The sequence below is a fragment of the Salvelinus fontinalis genome, unplaced genomic scaffold, assembly GCF_029448725.1.
Source record: "Salvelinus fontinalis isolate EN_2023a unplaced genomic scaffold, ASM2944872v1 scaffold_0893, whole genome shotgun sequence".
In the NCBI taxonomy this organism is placed as follows: Eukaryota; Metazoa; Chordata; class Actinopteri; order Salmoniformes; family Salmonidae; genus Salvelinus; species Salvelinus fontinalis.
The window spans coordinates 34,974-50,392 of NW_026601102.1; the positions used below are offsets into that span (position 1 = coordinate 34,974).

At 57.7% G+C, this 15,419-nt stretch overlaps 1 protein-coding gene across 1 annotated transcript; it reads right to left on the reverse strand.

Moving 5' to 3' along the window:
• Positions 1 to 690: 690 nt before the first annotated feature.
• LOC129847606 (methylthioribose-1-phosphate isomerase-like) lies at positions 691 to 15,074 on the reverse strand. The gene is made up of 5 exons (XM_055915357.1): positions 14,750 to 15,074; positions 10,641 to 10,864; positions 3,118 to 3,287; positions 1,451 to 1,627; positions 691 to 949 (listed from the first exon to the last, which is right to left on the reverse strand). The coding sequence occupies exons 1-5, from the start codon at positions 14,879 to 14,881 to the stop codon at positions 711 to 713; spliced, it is 942 nt and encodes a 313-aa protein (XP_055771332.1). The 5' UTR covers positions 14,882 to 15,074; the 3' UTR covers positions 691 to 710.
• Positions 15,075 to 15,419: the final 345 nt, after the last annotated feature.

Genomic DNA, 15,419 nt, shown 5'->3' on the forward strand with positions numbered 1-15,419 from the left:
ACCCTCTGTCTGTCTACCAGAGAATACACTGTACCCTCTGTCTGTCTACCAGAGAATACACCGTTCCCTCTGTCCGTCAACCAGAGAATACACTGTTCCCTCTGTCTGTCCGTCTACCAGAGAATACACCGTTCCCTCTGTCTGTCTGTCTACCAGAGAATACACTGTTCCCTCTGTCTGTCTACCAGAGAATACACTGTACCCTCTGTCTGTCTACCAGAGAATACACTGTACCCTCTGTCTGTCTACCAGAGAATACACCGTTCCCTCTGTCTGTCTACCAGAGAATACACCGTTCCCTCTGTCTGTCTGTCTACCAGAGAATACACCGTTCCCTCTGTCTGTCTACCAGAGAATACACTGTACCCTCTGTCTGTCTACCAGAGAATACACTGTACCCTCTGTCTGTCTACCAGAGAATACACCGTTCCCTCTGTCTGTCTGTCTACCAGAGAATACACTGTACCCTCTGTCTGTCTACCAGAGAATACACCGTTCCCTCTGTCTGTCTGTCTACCAGAGAATACACTGTACCCTCTGTCTGTCTACCAGAGAATACACTGTACCCTCTGTCTGTCTACCAGAGAATACACTGTTCCGTCCGTCCGTCCGTCTGTCCGTCTGTCTACCAGGGACTATACTGTTATATCTCTACCACTATCTTTCTATCAATCTGTCTGTTTCTCCCTCTGCAAATTGTCTCCCGCTCTCTACACACTCGTACCCGGGGCAGCGATGGGGACTCCGTTGATGCTGGTGAGTTCCTCGGCGGGGCGCTCCTCGATGACAATGTGCCGGCCGCTCTCCAGACTCAGGTCACATGACGTGCTGGGCGCCGCCACGTAGAACGGGATCCCATGGTGCTTTGCGGCGATGGCCAGCTGGTACGTGCCGATTTTGTTGGCCGTGTCGCCGTTAGCAACCACCCTGTCCGCCCCTACGACAACAGCTGAGACAGGGAGAGAGAGAGAGGGAGAGATAAAAAATAACATTATAGTGATAAGAGATGGATAGAACATCAAACCAGACCATTTATTGGAGGAAGAAGAGAGAGGAAAGACAGGAAGAGAAGGAAACAAAAAGGCAGTCAGGCAGTCAGGCAGTCAGTCAGTCAGTCAGACAGGCAGTCAGTCAGACAGGCAGTCAGTCAGACAGTTAGACAGGCAGACAGTCAGGCAGACAGTCAGTCAGTCAGACAGTCAGTCAGTCAGACAGGCAGACAGGCAGGCAGTCAGACAGGCAGGCAGTCAGACAGGCAGGCAGGCAGACAGGCAGTCAGTCAGTCAGTCAGACATTCAGGCAGGTAGACAGTCAGGCAGGTAGACAGTCAGGCAGTCAGACAGGCAGTCAGTCAGACAGGCAGTCAGTCAGACAGGCAGTCAGTCAGACAGGCAGTCAGACAGACAGGCAGGTAGACAGTCAGGCAGGCAGTCAGTCAGACTGTGTATACCTGTGATGCTCTTCTCTCTCATGGTGAGTGCAGCCATGCTGTCTGTGATGAGAGTAGCAGGGAACCCTTCAGCCACGGCCTCATAGGCTGTCAGTCTGGCCCCTTGGTTATAGGGTCTGGTCTCTGTACAATACATCCGCTTCAGTCTGCCGAGAGCATGGAGGGAACGCACCACACCTGGAGACACACACACTGGTTACAGTCTGGTACTAGAGCACAGAGACACACTGGTTACAGTCTGGTACTAGAGCACAGAGACACACTGGTTATAGTCTAGTACTAGAGCACAGAGACACACTGGTTACAGTCTGGTACTAGAGCACAGAGACACACTGGTTACAGTCTGGTACTAGAGCACAGAGACACACTGGTTACAGTCTGGTACTAGAGCACAGAGACACACTGGTTATAGTCTAGTACTAGAGCACAGAGACACACTGGTTATAGTCTAGTACTAGAGCACAGAGACACACTGGTTATAGTCTGGTACTAGAGCACAGAGACACACTGGTTATAGTCTAGTACTAGAGCACAGAGACACACTGGTTATAGTCTGGTACTAGAGCACAGAGACACACTGGTTATAGTCTGGTACTAGAGCACAGACACACTGGTTATAGTCTAGTACTAGAGCACAGAGACACACTGGTTACAGTCTGGGACTAGAGCACAGAGACACACTGGTTACAGTCTAGTACTAGAGCACAGAGACACACTGGTTATAGTCTGGGACTAGAGCACAGAGACACACTGGTTATAGTCTGGGACTAGAGCACAGAGACACACTGGTTATAGTCTAGTACTAGAGCACAGAGACACACTGGTTATAGTCTGGGACTAGAGCACAGAGACACACTGGTTATAGTCTGGTACTAGAGCACAGAGACACACTGGTTATAGTCTGGGACTAGAGCACAGAGACACACTGGTTATAGTCTGGGACTAGAGCACAGAGACACACTGGTTATAGTCTAGTACTAGAGCACAGAGACACACTGGTTATAGTCTGGGACTAGAGCACAGAGACACACTGGTTATAGTCTGGTACTAGAGCACAGAGACACACTGGTTATAGTCTGGTACTAGAGCACAGAGACACACTGGTTTTAGTCTAGTACTCGAGCACAGAGACACACTGGTTATAGTCTAGTACTAGAGCACAGAGACACACTGGTTACAGTCTAGTACTAGAGCACAGAGACACACTGGTTATAGTCTAGTACTAGAGCACAGAGACACACTGGTTATAGTCTAGTACAAGAGCACAGAGACACACTGGTTATAGTCTAGTACTAGAGCACAGAGACACACTGGTTATAGTCTGGGACTAGAGCACAGAGACACACTGGTTATAGTCTAGTACTAGAGCACAGAGACACACTGGTTATAGTCTGGTACTAGAGCACAGAGACACACTGGTTATAGTCTGGTACTAGAGCACAGAGACACACTGGTTATAGTCTGGTACTAGAGCACAGAGACACACTGGTTATAGTCTAGTACTAGAGCACAGAGACACACTGGTTATAGTCTAGTACTAGAGCACAGAGACACACTGGTTATAGTCTAGTACTAGAGCACAGACACACTGGTTATAGTCTGGTACTAGAGCACAGAGACACACTGGTTATAGTCTGGTACTAGAGCACGGAGACTCTCTGTCTTACCCAGTGCAGTGCCGTATCCTGCCGTGGCCAGTGACCCTGTGTTGCAGTGAGTTAAGATGGTGACAGAGTCTCGGGGAACACCAGACAGGATATGTTGAGCTCCGTAGTTACCGATCTTCTTGTTGTCATTGACATCCCGCTCCAGCATCTCCTCGATCCAGCCAATCACACTGCAAGATGGGCGGGGATTAGAGGAGAGGGAGTGTGTCTGTCATAAAGCAGTTTCCACTATCATCTTCCCTTTTCAACTTCTGATCTACTCTTTAGTTTAGTCCACTTTCATGTTCTCCCACTGTCTGGTCTCCCCCTCTCTCTCTGGGTCTCCCCCTCTCTCTCTGGGTCTCCCCCTCTCTCTCTGGGTCTCCCCCTCTCTCTCTGGGTCTCCCCCTCTCTCTCTGGGTCTCCCTCTGGGTGTCCCTCTGGGTGTCCCTCTGGGTGTCCCTCTGGGTGTCCCTCTGGGTGTCCCTCTGGGTGTCCCTCTGGGTGTCCCTCTGGGTCTCCCCCTCTCTCTGGGTCTCCCCCTCTCTCTGGGTCTCCCCCTCTCTCTGGGTCTCCCCCTCTCTGGGTCTCCCCCTCTCTGGGTCTCCCCCTCTCTCTCTCTGGGTCTCTCTCTCTGGGTCTCCCCCTCTCTCTCTCTGGGTCTCCCCCTCTCTCTCTGGGTCTCCCCCTCTCTCTCTGGGTCTCCCCCTCTCTCTCTGGGTCTCTCTCTCTCTGGGTCTCTCTCTCTCTGGGTCTCTCTCTCTCTCTGGGTCTCTCTCTCTCTCTGGGTCTCTCTCTCTCTGGGTCTCTCTCCCTCTATCTGGGTCTCTCTCCCTCTCTCTGGGTCTCTCTCCCTCTCTCTGGGTCTCTCTCCCTCTCTCTGGGTCTCTCTCCCTCTCTCTGGGTCTCTCTCCCTCTCTCTGGGTCTCTCTCCCTCTCTCTGGGTCTCTCTCCCTCTCTCTGGGTCTCTCTCCCTCTCTCTGGGTCTCTCTCCCTCTCTCTGGGTCTCTCTCCCTCTCTCTGGGTCTCTCTCCCTCTCTCTGGGTCTCCCTCTCTCTCTCTGGGTCTCCCCCTCTCTCTGGGTCTCCCCCTCTCTGGGTCTCCCCCTCTCTCTCTGGGTCTCCCGCTCTCTCTCTCTGGGTCTCCCGCTCTCTCTCTCTGGGTCTCCCGCTCTCTCTCTCTGGGTCTCCCGCTCTCTCTCTCTGGGTCTCCCGCTCTCTCTCTCTGGGTCTCCCGCTCTCTCTCTCTGGGTCTCCCGCTCTCTCTCTCTGGGTCTCCCGCTCTCTCTCTCTGGGTCTCCCGCTCTCTCTCTCTGGGTCTCCCGCTCTCTCTCTCTGGGTCTCCCGCTCTCTCTCTCTGGGTCTCCCGCTCTCTCTCTCTGGGTCTCCCGCTCTCTCTCTCTGGGTCCCCCCCTCTCTCTGGGTCCCCCCCTCTCTCTGGGTCCCCCCCTCTCGCTCTCTCTGGGTCCCCCCCTCTCGCTCTCTCTGGGTCCCCCCCTCTCGCTCTCTCTGGGTCCCCCCCTCTCGCTCTCTCTGGGTCCCCCCCTCTCGCTCTCTCTGGGTCCCCCCCTCTCGCTCTCTCTGGGTCCCCCCCTCTCGCTCTCTGGGTCCCCCCCTCTCGCTCTCTCTGGGTCCCCCCCTCTCGCTCTCTCTGGGTCCCCCCCTCTCGCTCTCTCTGGGTCCCCCCCTCTCGCTCTCTCTGGGTCCCCCCCTCTCGCTCTCTCTGGGTCCCCCCCTCTCGCTCTCTCTGGGTCCCCCCCTCTCGCTCTCTCTGGGTCCCCCCCTCTCGCTCTCTCTGGGTCCCCCCCTCTCGCTCTCTCTGGGTCCCCCCCTCTCGCTCTCTCTGGGTCCCCCCCTCTCGCTCTCTCTGGGTCCCCCCCTCTCGCTCTCTCTGGGTCCCCCCCTCTCGCTCTCTCTGGGTCCCCCCCTCTCGCTCTCTCTGGGTCCCCCCCTCTCGCTCTCTCTGGGTCCCCCCCTCTCGCTCTCTCTGGGTCCCCCCCTCTCGCTCTCTCTGGGTCCCCCCCTCTCGCTCTCTCTGGGTCCCCCCCTCTCGCTCTCTCTGGGTCCCCCCCTCTCGCTCTCTCTGGGTCCCCCCCTCTCGCTCTCTCTGGGTCCCCCCCTCTCGCTCTCTCTGGGTCCCCCCCTCTCGCTCTCTCTGGGTCCCCCCCTCTCGCTCTCTCTGGGTCCCCCCCTCTCGCTCTCTCTGGGTCCCCCCCTCTCGCTCTCTCTGGGTCCCCCCCTCTCGCTCTCTCTGGGTCCCCCCCTCTCGCTCTCTCTGGGTCCCCCCCTCTCGCTCTCTCTGGGTCCCCCCCTCTCGCTCTCTCTGGGTCCCCCCCTCTCGCTCTCTCTGGGTCCCCCCCTCTCGCTCTCTCTGGGTCCCCCCCTCTCGCTCTCTCTGGGTCCCCCCCTCTCGCTCTCTCTGGGTCCCCCCCTCTCGCTCTCTCTGGGTCCCCCCCTCTCGCTCTCTCTGGGTCCCCCCCTCTCGCTCTCTCTGGGTCCCCCCCTCTCGCTCTCTCTGGGTCCCCCCCTCTCGCTCTCTCTGGGTCCCCCCCTCTCGCTCTCTCTGGGTCCCCCCCTCTCGCTCTCTCTGGGTCCCCCCCTCTCGCTCTCTCTGGGTCCCCCCCTCTCGCTCTCTCTGGGTCCCCCCCTCTCGCTCTCTCTGGGTCTCCCCCTCTCGCTCTCTCTGGGTCTCCCCCTCTCGCTCTCTCTGGGTCTCCCCCTCTCGCTCTCTCTGGGTCTCCCCCTCTCGCTCTCTCTGGGTCTCCCCCTCTCGCTCTCTCTGGGTCTCCCCCTCTCGCTCTCTCTGGGTCTCCCCCTCTCGCTCTCTCTGGGTCTCCCCCTCTCGCTCTCTCTGGGTCTCCCCCTCTCGCTCTCTCTGGGTCTCCCCCTCTCGCTCTCTCTGGGTCTCCCCCTCTCGCTCTCTCTGGGTCTCCCCCTCTCGCTCTCTCTGGGTCTCCCCCTCTCGCTCTCTCTGGGTCTCCCCCTCTCGCTCTCTCTGGGTCTCCCCCTCTCGCTCTCTCTGGGTCTCCCCCTCTCGCTCTCTCTGGGTCTCCCCCTCTCGCTCTCTCTGGGTCTCCCCCTCTCGCTCTCTCTGGGTCTCCCCCTCTCGCTCTCTCTGGGTCTCCCCCTCTCGCTCTCTCTGGGTCTCCCCCTCTCGCTCTCTCTGGGTCTCCCCCTCTCGCTCTCTCTGGGTCTCCCCCTCTCGCTCTCTCTGGGTCTCCCCCTCTCGCTCTCTCTGGGTCTCCCCCTCTCGCTCTCTCTGGGTCTCCCCCTCTCGCTCTCTCTGGGTCTCCCCCTCTCGCTCTCTCTGGGTCTCCCCCTCTCGCTCTCTCTGGGTCTCCCCCTCTCGCTCTCTCTGGGTCTCCCCCTCTCGCTCTCTCTGGGTCTCCCCCTCTCGCTCTCTCTGGGTCTCCCCCTCTCGCTCTCTCTGGGTCTCCCCCTCTCGCTCTCTCTGGGTCTCCCCCTCTCGCTCTCTCTGGGTCTCCCCCTCTCGCTCTCTCTGGGTCTCCCCCTCTCGCTCTCTCTGGGTCTCCCCCTCTCGCTCTCTCTGGGTCTCCCCCTCTCGCTCTCTCTGGGTCTCCCCCTCTCGCTCTCTCTGGGTCTCCCCCTCTCGCTCTCTCTGGGTCTCCCCCTCTCGCTCTCTCTGGGTCTCCCCCTCTCGCTCTCTCTGGGTCTCCCCCTCTCGCTCTCTCTGGGTCTCCCCCTCTCGCTCTCTCTGGGTCTCCCCCTCTCGCTCTCTCTGGGTCTCCCCCTCTCGCTCTCTCTGGGTCTCCCCCTCTCGCTCTCTCTGGGTCTCCCCCTCTCGCTCTCTCTGGGTCTCCCCCTCTCGCTCTCTCTGGGTCTCCCCCTCTCGCTCTCTCTGGGTCTCCCCCTCTCGCTCTCTCTGGGTCTCCCCCTCTCGCTCTCTCTGGGTCTCCCCCTCTCGCTCTCTCTGGGTCTCCCCCTCTCGCTCTCTCTGGGTCTCCCCCTCTCGCTCTCTCTGGGTCTCCCCCTCTCGCTCTCTCTGGGTCTCCCCCTCTCGCTCTCTCTGGGTCTCCCCCTCTCGCTCTCTCTGGGTCTCCCCCTCTCGCTCTCTCTGGGTCTCCCCCTCTCGCTCTCTCTGGGTCTCCCCCTCTCGCTCTCTCTGGGTCTCCCCCTCTCGCTCTCTCTGGGTCTCCCCCTCTCGCTCTCTCTGGGTCTCCCCCTCTCGCTCTCTCTGGGTCTCCCCCTCTCGCTCTCTCTGGGTCTCCCCCTCTCGCTCTCTCTGGGTCTCCCCCTCTCGCTCTCTCTGGGTCTCCCCCTCTCGCTCTCTCTGGGTCTCCCCCTCTCGCTCTCTCTGGGTCTCCCCCTCTCGCTCTCTCTGGGTCTCCCCCTCTCGCTCTCTCTGGGTCTCCCCCTCTCGCTCTCTCTGGGTCTCCCCCTCTCGCTCTCTCTGGGTCTCCCCCTCTCGCTCTCTCTGGGTCTCCCCCTCTCGCTCTCTCTGGGTCTCCCCCTCTCGCTCTCTCTGGGTCTCCCCCTCTCGCTCTCTCTGGGTCTCCCCCTCTCGCTCTCTCTGGGTCTCCCCCTCTCGCTCTCTCTGGGTCTCCCCCTCTCGCTCTCTCTGGGTCTCCCCCTCTCGCTCTCTCTGGGTCTCCCCCTCTCGCTCTCTCTGGGTCTCCCCCTCTCGCTCTCTCTGGGTCTCCCCCTCTCGCTCTCTCTGGGTCTCCCCCTCTCGCTCTCTCTGGGTCTCCCCCTCTCGCTCTCTCTGGGTCTCCCCCTCTCGCTCTCTCTGGGTCTCCCCCTCTCGCTCTCTCTGGGTCTCCCCCTCTCGCTCTCTCTGGGTCTCCCCCTCTCGCTCTCTCTGGGTCTCCCCCTCTCGCTCTCTCTGGGTCTCCCCCTCTCGCTCTCTCTGGGTCTCCCCCTCTCGCTCTCTCTGGGTCTCCCCCTCTCGCTCTCTCTGGGTCTCCCCCTCTCGCTCTCTCTGGGTCTCCCCCTCTCGCTCTCTCTGGGTCTCCCCCTCTCTCTGGGTCTCCCCCTCTCTCTGGGTCTCCCTCTCTCTCTCTCTCTGGGTCTCCCTCTCTCTCTCTCTCTGGGTCTCCCTCTCTCTCTCTCTCTGGGTCTCCCCCTCTCTCTCTCTCTGGGTCTCCCCCTCTCTCTCTCTCTGGGTCTCCCCCTCTCTCTCTCTCTGGGTCTCCCCCTCTCGCTCTCTCTGGGTCTCCCCCTCTCTCTGGGTCTCCCTCTCTCTCTCTCTCTGGGTCTCCCTCTCTCTCTCTCTCTGGGTCTCCCTCTCTCTCTCTCTCTGGGTCTCCCTCTCTCTCTCTCTCTGGGTCTCCCTCTCTCTCTCTCTCTGGGTCTCCCCCTCTCTCTCTCTCTGGGTCTCCCCCTCTCTCTCTCTCTGGGTCTCCCCCTCTCTCTCTCTCTGGGTCTCCCCCTCTCTCTCTCTCTGGGTCTCCCCCTCTCTCTCTCTGGGTCTCCCCCTCTCTCTCTCTGGGTCTCCCCCTCTCTCTCTCTGGGTCTCCCCCTCTCTCTCTCTGGGTCTCCCCCTCTCTCTCTCTGGGTCTCCCCCTCTCTCTCTCTGGGTCTCCCCCTCTCTCTCTCTGGGTCTCCCTCTCTCTCTCTCTGGGTCTCCCTCTCTCTCTCTCTGGGTCTCCCTCTCTCTCTCTGGGTCTCCCTCTCTCTCTCTGGGTCTCCCTCTCTCTCTCTGGGTCTCCCTCTCTCTCTCTGGGTCTCCCTCTCTCTCTCTGGGTCTCCCTCTCTCTCTCTGGGTCTCCCTCTCTCTCTCTGGGTCTCCCTCTCTCTCTCTGGGTCTCCCTCTCTCTCTCTGGGTCTCCCTCTCTCTCTCTGGGTCTCCCTCTCTCTCTCTGGGTCTCCCTCTCTCTCTCTGGGTCTCCCTCTCTCTCTCTGGGTCTCCCTCTCTCTCTCTGGGTCTCCCTCTCTCTCTCTGGGTCTCCCTCTCTCTCTCTGGGTCTCCCTCTCTCTCTCTGGGTCTCCCTCTCTCTCTCTGGGTCTCCCTCTCTCTCTCTGGGTCTCCCTCTCTCTCTCTGGGTCTCCCTCTCTCTCTCTGGGTCTCCCTCTCTCTCTCTGGGTCTCCCTCTCTCTCTCTGGGTCTCCCTCTCTCTCTCTGGGTCTCCCTCTCTCTCTCTGGGTCTCCCTCTCTCTCTCTGGGTCTCCCTCTCTCTCTCTGGGTCTCCCTCTCTCTCTCTGGGTCTCCCTCTCTCTCTCTGGGTCTCCCTCTCTCTCTCTGGGTCTCCCTCTCTCTCTCTGGGTCTCCCTCTCTCTCTCTGGGTCTCCCTCTCTCTCTCTGGGTCTCCCTCTCTCTCTCTGGGTCTCCCTCTCTCTCTCTGGGTCTCCCTCTCTCTCTCTGGGTCTCCCTCTCTCTCTCTGGGTCTCCCTCTCTCTCTCTGGGTCTCCCTCTCTCTCTCTGGGTCTCCCTCTCTCTCTCTGGGTCTCCCTCTCTCTCTCTGGGTCTCCCTCTCTCTCTCTGGGTCTCCCTCTCTCTCTCTGGGTCTCCCTCTCTCTCTCTGGGTCTCCCTCTCTCTCTCTGGGTCTCCCTCTCTCTCTCTGGGTCTCCCTCTCTCTCTCTGGGTCTCCCTCTCTCTCTCTGGGTCTCCCTCTCTCTCTCTGGGTCTCCCTCTCTCTCTCTGGGTCTCCCTCTCTCTGGGTCTCCCTCTCTCTGGGTCTCCCTCTCTCTGGGTCTCCCTCTCTCTGGGTCTCTCTCTCTCTGGGTCTCTCTCTCTCTGGGTCTCTCTCTCTCTGGGTCTCTCTCTCTCTCTCTCTCTCTCTCTCTGGGTCTCTCTCTCTCTCTCTCTGGGTCTCCCTCTCGCTGGGTTGCCCTCCCTCTCTCTCTTTGGTATCTCTCCCTCTCCGCCTATACCCATCCCTCCCTCTCTGCCTACATCCATCCCGCTCCCTCTCTCCCTACGTCCATCCCTCTCTCACTCCCTACATCCATCCCTCTCTCACTCCCTACATCCATCCCTCCCATCCCTTTCTCTCCCTACATCCATCCCTCCCTTTCTCTCCATACATCTATCCCTCCCTACATCTCTCTCTCTCTCTCTACATTCATCCCTTTCTCTCTCTCTCTCTCCCTACATCCATCCCTCCCTCTCTCCATCTCTCCAAATTCATCCCTCTCTCCCTCCCTCCATCTCTCCAAATTCATCCCTCTCTCCCTCCCTCCATCTCTCCAAATTCATCCCTCTCTCCCTCCCTCCATCTCTCCAAATTCATCCCTCTCTCCCTCCCTCCATCTCTCCAAATTCATCCCTCTCTCCCTCCCTCCATCTCTCCAAATTCATCCCTCTCTCCCTCCCTCCATCTCTCCAAATTCATCCCTCTCTCCCTCCCTCCATCTCTCCAAATTCATCCCTCTCTCCCTCCCTCCATCTCTCCAAATTCATCCCTCTCTCCATCTCTCCAAATTCATCCCTCTCTCCCTCCCTCCATCTCTCCAAATATATCCCTCTCTCCCTCCCTCCATCTCTCCAAATGTATCCCTCTCTCCCTCCCTCCATCTCTCCAAATTTATCCCTCTCTCCCTCCCTCCATCTCTCCAAATTCATCCCTCTCTCCCTCCCTCCATACCTCTCTGTGAGTTGTTCTGGGTTTTTCTCCATGCTCTCGTTCTCGGCAAACTCCATCAGTTCTCGGGCGGCCCGGCCCATATTGACGGCCGTGGGTCTTGCAGAAGTCAGGTGACACAGAGACTCCCGGATGAAGGTCACGGGGTCGTTGCCCCCGGCACCTGCGCGCAGCTCCACTGCCAGGCTCAGACAGCCTACGATGGCGATGGCAGGAGCCCCCCGCACCTGGAGGGGGAGAAGGAATGGAGGGGGAACCAGACATCATATTGGAATTGAGCCTTTGAACATTTCTTGTAAACCAGAGGGGGAGGACCTGTGTGTCTATCAAACTCTCTCATTGGTCTTCATCATACACCTGTCTCCTCCCACCTCTCCTCGCCACACTCCTCTAGAACTCTCCTGTCCAGAAGACCGTGTCTTGCAGTTAGCTGGATGACTGAAACTATGCAGTACGAGGCAATACCAGGCAGGACCGTCTGCAGGCAATACCAGGCAGGACCGTCTGCAGGCAATACCAGACAGGACCGCCTGCAGGCAATACCAGGCAGGACCGTCTGCAGGCAATACCAGGCAGGACCGCCTGCAGGCAATACCAGGCAGGACCGCCTGCAGGCAATACCAGGCAGGACCGCCTGCAGGCAATACCAGGCAGGACCGCCTGCAGGCAATACCAGGCAGGACCGCCTGCAGGCAATACCAGGCAGGACCGCCTGCAGGCAATACCAGGCAGGACCGCCTGCAGGCAATACCAGGCAGGACCGCCTGCAGGCAATACCAGGCAGGACCGCCTGCAGGCAATACCAGGCAGGACCGCCTGCAGGCAATACCAGGCAGGACCGCCTGCAGGCAATACCAGGCAGGACCGTCTGCAGGCAATACCAGGCAGGACCGTCTGCAGGCAATACCAGGCAATACCAGGCAGGACCGTCTGCAGGCAATACCAGGCAGGACCGTCTGCAGGCAATACCAGGCAGGACCGTCTGCAGGCAATACCAGGCAGGACCGTCTGCAGGCAATACCAGGCAGGACCGTCTGCAGGCAATACCAGGCAGGACCGTCTGCAGGCAATACCAGGCAGGACCGTCTGCAGGCAATACCAGGCAGGACCGTCTGCAGGCAATACCAGGCAGGACCGTCTGCAGGCAATACCAGGCAGGACCGTCTGCAGGCAATACCAGACAGGACCGTCTGCAGGCAATACCAGACAGGACCGTCTGCAGGCAATACCAGACAGGACCGTCTGCAGGCAATACCAGACAGGACCGTCTGCAGGCAATACCAGACAGGACCGTCTGCAGGCAATACCAGACAGGACCGTCTGCAGGCAATACCAGACAGGACCGTCTGCAGGCAATACCAGACAGGACAGTGTGCAGGCAAAACCAGACAGGACAGTGTGCAGGCAAAACCAGACAGGACCGCGTGCAGGCAATACCAGACAGGACAGTGTGCAGGCAAAACCAGACAGGACAGTATGCAGGCAAAACCAGACAGGACAGTATGCAGGCAAAACCAGACAGGACAGTATGCAGGCAAAACCAGACAGGACCGTCTGCAGGCAATACCAGACAGGACCGTCTGCAGGCAATACCAGACAGGACCGTCTGCAGGCAATACCAGACAGGACCGTCTGCAGGCAATACCAGACAGGACCGTCTGCAGGCAATACCAGACAGGACCGTCTGCAGGCAATACCAGACAGGACCGTCTGCAGGCAATACCAGACAGGACCGTCTGCAGGCAATACCAGACAGGACCGTCTGCAGGCAATACCAGACAGGACCGTCTGCAGGCAATACCAGACAGGACCGTCTGCAGGCAATACCAGACAGGACCGTCTGCAGGCAATACCAGACAGGACCGTCTGCAGGCAATACCAGACAGGACCGTCTGCAGGCAATACCAGACAGGACCGTCTGCAGGCAATACCAGACAGGACCGTCTGCAGGCAATACCAGACAGGACCGTCTGCAGGCAATACCAGACAGGACCGTCTGCAGGCAATACCAGACAGGACCGTCTGCAGGCAATACCAGACAGGACCGTCTGCAGGCAATACCAGACAAGACAGTGTGCAGGCAATACCAGACAAGACAGTGTGCAGGCAAAACCAGACAGGACAGTGTGCAGGCAAAACCAGACAGGACCGCATGCAGGCAATACCAGACAGGACAGTATGCAGGCAAAACCAGACAGGACAGTATGCAGGCAAAACCAGACAGGACAGTATGCAGGCAATACCAGACAGGACCGTCTGCAGGCAATACCAGACAGGACCGTCTGCAGGCAATACCAGACAGGACCGTCTGCAGGCAATACCAGACAGGACCGTATGCAGGCAATACCAGACAGGACCGTATGCAGGCAATACCAGACAGGACCATATGCAGGCAATACCAGACAGGACCATATGCAGGCAATACCAGACAAGACAGTGTGCAGGCAAAACCAGACAGGACAGTATGCAGGCAAAACCAGACAGGACAGTATGCAGGTAATACCAGACAGGACCGCATGCAGGCAATACCAGACAGGACAGTATGCAGGCAATACCAGACAGGACAGTATGCAGGCAATACCAGACAGGACAGTATGCAGGCAAAACCAGACAGGAAGGTCTGCAGGCAATACCAGACAGGACCGCATGCAGGCAATACCAGACAGGACAGTATGCAGGCAATACCAGACAGGACAGTATGCAGGCAATACCAGACAGGACAGTATGCAGGCAATACCAGACAGGACAGTATGCAGGCAATACCAGACAGGACAGTATGCAGGCAATACCAGACAGGACATTATGCAGGCAATACCAGACAGGACATTATGCAGGCAATACCAGACAGGACAGTATGCAGGCAATACCAGACAGGACCGTATGCAGGCAATCCCTGACATGACTGTACACACACACCCAACCCTCTAACCACTAGGCTACCTGCCGACACAAAGCAGGGCGATAGTCAGAACACACAGACAGCAGGACAGTGAGTGGTGGTGTATGACGTCACCAGTGTGTGAGATCAGTGTCAGCTTGGTATCACCCCCCCCCCCCCCAGGGACACTACTATTACTATCACCATGACGACATCATACTGTTTAAGAGGCATTCCATCACACAGGTCTGAAATTGGGCTGATGCTCAGATGGAGAGTAGCTGTGTGTGTGTGTGTGTGTGTGTGTGTGTGTGTGTGTGTGTGTGTGTGTGTGTGAGAGAGACAAAGAGGGAGATGAAGAGAGGGTGTCTGTATCAATGGAAGGAGGTTTATTATGAAGAAGAAAAAGAAAAGAGAATCAGTCTATTTGACGATCAACAAAACATCTCTCCTCGTCAGAACCGCTCTGATAAAAGCCGTCGCCAAACACTAATAAAACGAGTCAACAAGCGGCAGAGCACCGACTGCAGGCGCGAACAAAACCCCGGGAATCGGTCATTAATAATGCATAGACAATCTTTACCGTGAGAGCAAGAGAAAGGGGTGGGCGTTTTCATGGTTGGGTGCGGATACCTGGCACGGTGGTTTTGTCGGTAAACGGTAAATAAATAATTGGATCCATTGTCGCTTAGGATCACGTTAAATTGACCAACCGGGCCGATGGCTGGTAAAAACGAACGAGTGACACACTGTGTATGTGATCCAACCCCGACCGTCCACACCGAGGCTGCTATTCCATGCAATACGGCCCTGCGGACGGTAGTAATCGGTGGAAATAGCGGGGACGATCAAAACACACAGGCCCTGGACTTCAACAAAGAGCCTATCACAGGCCACAAGACCTTCGCCCATGCACAACACCGTCCAGATCTGCTCCGTGACAGAACCGAGGGCTGGGTCCACAACACCGTCCAGATCTGCTCTGTGACAGAACCGAGGGCTGGGTCCACAACACCGTCCAGATCTGCTCTGTGACAGAACCGAGGGCAGAGTGCACAGCTCACACAAAATATCCACCCTGTTTGACACAAAGACACCCGCAGTCAACATAACTACACACACTGTGGTGGAAACACTGCTAGGAAAAACACACACACACACGACGAGGTGACACGTAGTGAAGGTGGAATAGGAAACGGAAGAGGGAGAAGACAGAGTGAGTGATATTTCTTGCCTTCATGGACTTGATCGCTTCATAGCCGTCCTGCACTGTGCGGACCTCGTCGAACACAGTCTCCTGCGGTAGGAGCAGCTGGTTAAGAATCTGCAGAGACCCGGCCCGGTAACGGATCGCCTCGAGCGTCATGACCCGCGAACGAGATGGATCGGATGGCACAACACACACACACACTCCGCCCAGTTGCCGTTTCGAATCGTCGTGGGTTGGTAGAGGATAAAAGTGCTGGAAAATGAATATTAACTGTCTGGGGGGAAAAAATAGAAGGGGAGCTCAGAAAACCTCTGTCTGACACACATACGGAACCACGTGCTTACCCCGGCAGGAAACCGACCCTGCCTTTCTGAGCTCTGTCCACGCCCACCTCTCGCGCGCTCTTTTCGACGGTGACAGGCCTTCTCTCTTCTCTCCCTCTTCTCCCCTCTTCTCTCTGCCCTCTGTGTTGTTTGTAGTAATGTAGCGTTCAGATCACTTGTATTAGCGGAACTGGAGGAGTTGAGCCGGTGCTCTTTCTTTCCCTTCAACAATGGAGCAGGCTGCAGCCTCCTCTCGGGGTTTAAGGGAGAACGAAGGAACAAATACTGAAGCCATTGTCTATAGTCCTCTCTCTGCAGCTATAGAGCTACACAGATTATACTGTACAGACTAGACTAGCGCTATAGTGAGT

Bases quoted from the DNA above. Each gene is read 5' to 3' on its own strand.
- LOC129847606 (XM_055915357.1), bottom strand. From the start codon at position 14,881: ATGACGCTCGAGGCGATCCGTTACCGGGCCGGGTCTCTGCAGATTCTT. The intron at 1,628-3,117 runs GTAAGACAGAGA...GTGTGTCTCCAG, and splicing joins AGGATACGGCACTGCACTGG to GTGTGGTGCGTTCCCTCCAT. The intron at 950-1,450 runs GTATACACAGTC...TCCCTGTCTCAG, and splicing joins GAGAGAGAAGAGCATCACAG to CTGTTGTCGTAGGGGCGGAC.